This window comes from Gallinula chloropus (assembly GCF_964237585.1).
Source record: "Gallinula chloropus genome assembly, chromosome: 30".
NCBI classification, from domain to species: domain Eukaryota; kingdom Metazoa; phylum Chordata; class Aves; order Gruiformes; family Rallidae; genus Gallinula; species Gallinula chloropus.
The window spans coordinates 2,356,943-2,364,440 of record NC_140115.1 but is presented as its reverse complement, the minus strand read 5'-3'; the positions used below and the strand labels follow the sequence as shown (position 1 = coordinate 2,364,440).

The following is a 7,498-nucleotide window of genomic DNA, read 5'->3' as shown; positions in this document are numbered from 1 at the left end:
GCCCTGGTGTCTAAGAGAGCCAATGGGATCCTGGGGAGCATCAAGAGGACAGTGGACAGCAGGTCAAAGGAGGTGATCCTCCCCCTCTACTCTGCCCTGGTCAGGCCCCACCTGGAGTATTGTGTCCAGTTCTAGGCTCCCCAGGACAAAAAAGCCAGGGATCTCTTGGAGAGAGTCCAGAGAAGGGCCACAAAGATGATGAAGGGCCTGCAGCATCTCCGCTACGAGGAAAGGCTGAGTGAGCTGGGACTATTCAGCCTTGAGAAAAGAAGGTTAAGAGCTGGTCCTATTAATGTTTATAAGTATCTGAAGTATTGCACACAGGGGAAAATGGCCAGCCTCTTATCAATGGTCTGTGTGGGCAGAACAAGGGGCAATGGCTGCAAGCTGGATCACAGGAAGTTCCACACCAACATGCAGAAAGACTTTTTCACAGTGAGGGTTATGGAGCCCTGGGACAGGCTGCCCAGGGGGGCTGTGAAGTGTCCCTCTCTGGAGATATTCAAGACCCCTCTGGACACTGACCTGTGCGACCTGTCCTATGGAACCTATTTTGGCTGGGGGTTGCACCCAATGATCTCTTGAGGTCCCCCCAACCCCTACAATTCTGTGACTCTGTGAAAGATAGATAGATTGTGAGGCAAGGGGATTGAATGATACATTGAGGGATGAGCTAAGGGGATTGACTGATAGATAGATGTGAGGTAAAGAGATTGACTGATATATAGATTGTGAGGTAAAACGATAGACATATAAACAGATTGTGAGGTAAGGGGATTGATAGAGAGATTGTGACATAAGGGGATTGTGAGGTAAGGAGATTGTGAGGTAAGGTGATTGTGAGGTAAGAACATGGACTGGTAGATAGATTTGAGGTAATGTGATTGATAGAGAGATTGTGACATAAGGGGATTGTGAGGTAAAGGGATTGTGAGGTATGATGATTGTGAGTTAAGGGGATTATGAAGTCACAGAACTGATTGACAGATAGATTGTGAGGTAAGGGGATTGACTGAGGTAGATTGTGTGGTAAGGAGAGTAACTAATCGATTGTGAGGTAAAGGGATTGTGAGGTAAGGGGATTGTGAGGTAAGGGGATTGTGAGGTAAGGGGATTGTGAGGTAAAGGGATTGTGAGGTAGGGGGATTGTGAGGTAAGGGGATTGTGAGGAAAGCGGATTTTGAGGTAAGGAGTTTGTGAGGTAAGGAGATTGATTCATAGATAGACTGTCAGGTAAAAAGATTGACTAATAAACAGATTGTGAGGTAAGGAGATTGACTGATAGTTTGTGAGGTAAGGAATTTGACAGATTGTGAGTTAAGTGGATTGTGAGGTAAGGATTTTGTGACTGTCGCAGTTTTGTGTAGCTGGGTGCTGGGAGAGAACTGGGGCTGCAGAAAATGTCTGGTGTAAGGAACAGGTAGAGCTCTCTGCAGGTCCAGAAGAGTAAACATTGGCCAGTTCAAGGCCACAGGTGCTGCTGACCAGGGCCGAGCGAATTGGTGATGGTCACAGAGCCTCTGGGAATCACATAGAGGAGAAAAAAAACACAAGCAGCTGCAACGCCCATCCTGAAGAGTGGCCAGAGGGAGGTCCCAGGGAACTGCAGGCCTGTCAGCCTGACCTCGGTGCTGGGGAAGGTGATAGAACAAATCAACCTGAGTCACATCATGCAACACATGCAGGACACTCAGGTGATCAGGCCCAGTCAGCATGGGTTTAGGAAAGGCAGATCATGCTGGACCAACCCAATCTCCTTCTATGACAAGGTGACCAGCTGCTGAGTGGATGAGGGGAAGGTTGTAGATGTGGTCTGTCTAGATTTCAGTGAAACCTTCAAAACTGTCTCCCAAAGCCTTTCCCCCGCTGGAGAAACTACCCGCTCATGGATTCGATGGGTACACTCTGTGCTGGGTTAGAAACTGGCTGGGCAGCCAGGCCCAAAGGGTTGTAGTGAACTGAGTTAAATCCAGCTGCCGGCAGTGAACCCCCTCATCGACAGCATGAGGAACCAGGAGCTCAAGGATACCGAGTGGAAACTGATGACTGGATGTTTCTATGCAGCAATAAACTGCTTGTCTTCTGAATAGCACTGACAATGTAACTCCAGTTATGATCAGTTCATGTTTAATTGGGTTTTTAGTTGTTGGGTTTTGGTTTCGCTCAAGTTTGTCTAAACTATAGTAAGACAGTCAAAGTTCATCCCATTCCTAATGCAGTATCTCCTGCTCTTCCGTGTAAGGATGAGCTGTGCTCTCTTTGCCTCACGTCTGCTTCCCCAGAGACATAATTTTCCTCTTTTTTTTCCCCCCTTTTATTAATAAAAAATTTGCAAGCACAATTTCATCAGATGAACAGCTCGAGTACTTGTCTGTAATGGCAATGCTTTCCCACCATGACAGGACTGGATAAGGACAGTTTACTGACAAAATTCACCATGAATGTAGAATAATATTGGCCAGTTACACTCACACCCAGTGCTAACAGAGGGTACCTTACTGACCTGACGATTAGAGTGCTGCCTGACAGCAAAGACAGACTGCCAGAACCAGGACATTATCCACCCCTGTTTCCACACCATCTACATCATGGCCAGATCTTACGTTTTCAGAGTACTGGGGACATTCATAACATCATTGATCTATTGTGTAGAACATCTTTCATGGACAGATTTTGTTATGCACCAAAAATTTACTGGCTATCCTTACCTGGCACTAAGACCCCTTTGTGTACATGCTGGACTTCCCCATTTTTTCACATCCCCTACCAAGCATAAAGGGGAGAACATCGATAGTGGGAGGCTTAGGATTTGAGATAAGGACAGAGAGGTATCACCCTGCATTTAGTGTCATGAGAAAAACAGACTCAACACAGAATAAAGGAAAGAAAACAAATTTATTACACCACAACTACATACCCAGTGATGCCAGGTCTGAAAGTACCTTCCCCCACCCCTCCCTTCTTAGCAGACTTCACTTTAGTCATGATTTTTCTCCCATCATCCCCCCGACAGTGGTACAGGGAGGGGCAGGGACTGAGGGAATGGGGTTTCAGTCAGCTTCTCCTGAGTTGTTTTACTTCTTTGCTGGGGGGGGGGAGGGGGTGTGATACACACCCCCTTCCCCTGCTGCGCTGTGGGATCCCACCCACGGCACACAGTCCTCCAAGAACGTCTCCAACTTGAATCCTTTCTATGTGGGCATCATCTCCTCACCACGTGCCTCAGCACGGCTCCTTCCATGGGGTGCTGACCTTCCGGCTCACGCTGCTCCAGCCTGGTCCCCCACAGGGTCACAAGTCCCCCACCAAACCAGCTAGGCATGGGTTTGTCTCTTCATAGGCCATAGATGGTCTCTGGTCCTGTCCTTATCCATGGGCTGCAGCAGGACAGCCTGCTTCACCATGGTCTTCTCTACAGGCTGCAGGGGATCTCTCTCTCTGGCACATGGAGCACCTCATTTCCCCCCCCACTCCTTCTTCCACAGCCTTTGCGTCTGCACGGCTTCTTACACCTTCTCACTCCCTCCCAACATGCACAACCACTTAGAGGGAGAGCCCAGCTGTGTGGTGCTTGTATCTCATCTGTGGAGATACCATGGCAAAAGGTCCCAGCACAACACCTGCTCATCAAGTCAGGCTCAGATATGACTAAATGGAGAACCGGCTGCAAGGAGAAGAATTTGGGCATTGCAGGGGCTGCCATAGCAGCCAGAGGTGCTGAACAGGAATCTGGCCATGAGCACATTGGGCTGCACTGGGAGGAGTGTGGCCACGCAGACAAGGGCCCTTCTGGTCCATCTGGACTCAGTACCAGTGAGGCCACCTCTGGAGCAGTCAAACCCAATACGGGCTCCCTGGTCTGGAGGAATGGAAAGGAACAGTCATGAGGGGAGAGAAAGTCTGCCAAGATATGGTTAGGGATCTCATGTGGAGAGGCTGAGAGATCTGCTCTTTAGCCTGGGGAAGGGGAGGCTGAGGGAAGCCCTCTTGTGCTACAGGGAAAGAACATAAGATAAGAACTCCACGTGAAACTGCAGCTTTGAAGGTCAGAGTGGACGTGAGGATAAAGAAATGTCACTCTGAGGGCAGTGCTGTGGTGCTAAAAGTCACTTGGAGTAAGTGTGGATGAGCTGGTGGCTTTGTGTTTGTGGGAACAGCTGATGAGGAGGGAGAGACAGCAGTACAGGCAGGGACATCATGGAGTGAGATCAAGGTGGGGAAGGGGGTTGGGTGCCTGCAGCCTGCAGGCAAACAGCACAGGCGTGGGGCAGTGTGGCACAGGCTGTGGTGCAGATAGACAAGGGTGACAGCCAGGTCTTTGCCTCCTTGGCTAGAGCTGACATCCCTGCCACAGAGGCCTCAGAGGAGGCACATAGTCCTGACTGCCATGGAGTATCATTGCCTCCTTGCACCCATGCCAGGGGAGGCCACCATGTATCATACCACTGTCTGTCCCTTGGTGTCATACTCCACATCCCAAGGAACAGCCCTGAGACACAACTGAGGGTCAGGATCTCCCTGCCAAGAGGCTGGGGGTCAGCACTTGGCATTTCTGATTCATCAGACCAAGCCAGGGTGTCCTCAGCATCAGAGCTGCCTGTGCTTTGCCTGGGTTTGTCCTCATGGCCTCCAGTTGTCTGCTCAAACAAACCCATGGGGAGGCTTTGTCAGGAGTAGCTCCCAGTGGTGCCTGTGAGTGCTTCAAGGTACTTTGGGCATTACTCCTGACTTGGACTTCTGGAGAGGTTTCTTTCTTTTTGTACCTTGAGGTCTGTGGACTCAGAAGGAAAGACACCATGGGGCTCATTAACAACCACAAAGCCCTTACAAGCATGGCTCTTAAACTCATTTTAATTAAAAAAAATGACTTGTATAACTAATTAGAGAGAGTTTATTTGAGTGATGAAAATTTCAAAGGAGTTTCACAATGCAGGATTTTTTCAAAGGAAAAAATGTTTCTGTCATATCTCAGATCATGAAAGAAAGTTCAGCAGCATGCTGCAATGGGGGCTGGTCCAGAGGACTGAAGATCAAAGCAGACACCAGAGAGCTGAGCAGCACCTGAATGACAAAAGAGCAAGCAGAAGTAGAAACATATGAGCAAAGTGAAGTGCACATGTTCAGCTACTCTGCTGAAAAGATGTCCTAGACAAGTCCTTGTCATCAGGAGAGGTTGAAATGCCTGAACAATGAGGGAGATGTAAGAGACAGACTAGGGTACAGGTACAGGGGCAGGCCAATATTTCTTCTGCTGCCATGTGTACACTTCCTGGAAACTCCTCTTCTTCTGTAGTGGGAAATCTTCACCATTTCAGATCAGTAATCGAGTCATTCAGCTGATGAAAAGTTGTTTTAGTAAAAAAGAAAAGAAAACAAAAAGAAAACTAGAGAAATAGAAAGAAATATTCTGGCCCTTTGAAGACAAACACAATGCAAGGAGAGTACAGCTTGTCATTACACGATGTCTGGCTCACAGAACATCAGGACATACTGCGTTAGGAATGGGACGGATGTGGGACATGTTACAGCTTAGAAAATCTAGAATGAATAAAAACAACCAACCAAATGGAAAATACATCTAAATACAGACCGGTCCTAAGGTGAGTTACATGGTCAGTGATAGGCAGAAGATGAGCAGTTCACTGCTGCTTAGAAACATCCAGTCATCAGTTTCCACACAGCATCCTTGAGCTCCTGGTTCCTCATGCTGTAGATGAGGGGGTTCACTGCTGGTGGAACCACCGAGTAAAGAAATGACACTAGAACATCCAGAAATTGGGAGTAGATGGAGGGTGGCTTCAGATACGCAATCACACCAGTGCTGACAAACAGGGACACCACGGCCAGATGAGGAAGACACATGGAAAAGGCTTTGTGCTGTCCCTGCTGCGAGGGGATCCTCAGCACAGCCCTGAAGATCTGAACATAGGACACCACAATGAACACAAAACACCCAAAAGTTAAAAAGACACTAAGCACAAGGAAGCCAATTTCCCTGAGGTAGGCATCTGAGCAGGAGAGCTTGAGGATCTGGGGGATTTCACAGAAGAACTGGTCAATATCATTGCCATGGCACAGGGGAAGTGAAAATGTATTGGCTGTGTGCAGCAAAGAATAGAGAAACCCACTGGCCCAGGCAGCTGCTGCCTTGTGGACACAAGCTCTGCTGCCCAGGAGGGTCCCGTAGTGCAGGGGGTGGCAGATGGCAACGTAGCGGTCATAGGCCATGACAGTGAGAAGACAGTACTCTGTGGAGATAAAAAAGGAAAAGATAAAGAGTTGAGCCACACATCCTGTGTAGGAAATGGCCCTGGTGTCCCACAAGGAATTGGCCATGGATTTTGGGATTGTTGTTGAGACGCAGCCAAGGTCGAGAACAGAGAGGCTGAGGAGGAAGAAGTACATGGGGGTGTGGAGGTGGTGGTCACAGGCTATGGTGATGATGATGAGGCCGTTGCCCAGGAGAGCAGCCAGGTAGATGCCCAGGAAGATGCAGAAGTGCAGGAGCTGCAGCTCCCGTGTGTCTGCAAAGGGCAGGAGGAGGAACTGGCTGATGGAGCTGCTGCTGTTGGACATCTGCTGCCATCAACTGTGGAGACCTGTCTAAGGAGGAAAAGGCAAAGTGAGAAGTTAGGGAACTCTTTTTTGACAAAAACCTCTTCCAGTACTAATGGAATACACTCAGATTGACTCTCTGTATTCAGGAAGACTTTTGGAAGGTCCCCTTTTGGAGGTCTGCTTTGTGCTGGCTTGAGTGTGCCACTGCTGGGAGGAGGGTCAGCTGTGGGCTCTGGAGAACTCAGTCCTGCCTGGCAGCAGTCAGTAAATAGAAGGATGGTGTGATCTCAGACTAAAACCCCTGTGGATAGGATGGAGCTGAGGAGTGTTTCTCCTGTCAGAACTCCCTGACATTGCTGCTGCAGTGCCAGTGAAACCTTCCCCTGAGTGCAGAGTGGGGAGAGCTGCTCTGTCCATCAGCCCTGCTCTCAGCTGCCCTGTGCTGGATGGTCTGTGATCACACCCTGCTGTTCCCCGCAGAAGAAACTGGACCCCACAGAGAGCTGAGGAATCCAGTCTCACAGGGCAGAGCTCCAAAACCCTCCTGCAGTCTCATCCCACCCAAGGAGGATCTCAGCTCCCCACTCCCAGCCAGGGACACACAGGGCTCAGTGCAGCTGCCCAAACACAGGTGATGAGTAGCATTGCCACAGCCTCTGTGCAGAGATGTCTCCTGCATGGGGCTCCTCTCTGGGGCACAAGAGTCCCTGTGAGAGCGGTGCCATTGTGGGAGGCAGCCTGCAGCCCAGCAGGAGACCCTGGGAATTCCCAGTCCTACAGATGGGGGTCCTGAAGTGAGGGTCACTCAGTGCCAGCCCCACCAATGGATTTGCCCAGAGCGCTAGGAAATGGTGTGAGAAAGGCAACAAGACCAGGAGGAGAAACAGCGAGAAACATTCCCCAAGAGGCTAGAAGGAATGGCAATCTGAGGTTTCTTCTC

At 49.5% G+C, this 7,498-nt stretch overlaps 1 protein-coding gene across 1 annotated transcript; it reads right to left on the bottom strand.

The window, feature by feature from the left end:
• Positions 1–5,649: 5,649 nt before the first annotated feature.
• Positions 5,650–6,576, bottom strand: LOC311202485 (olfactory receptor 14A16-like; the record flags this gene model as incomplete). The annotated part of the gene is made up of 1 exon (XM_084277070.1): positions 5,650–6,576. The coding sequence occupies one exon, from the start codon at positions 6,574–6,576 to the stop codon at positions 5,650–5,652; it is 927 nt and encodes a 308-aa protein (XP_084133196.1).
• Positions 6,577–7,498: the final 922 nt, after the last annotated feature.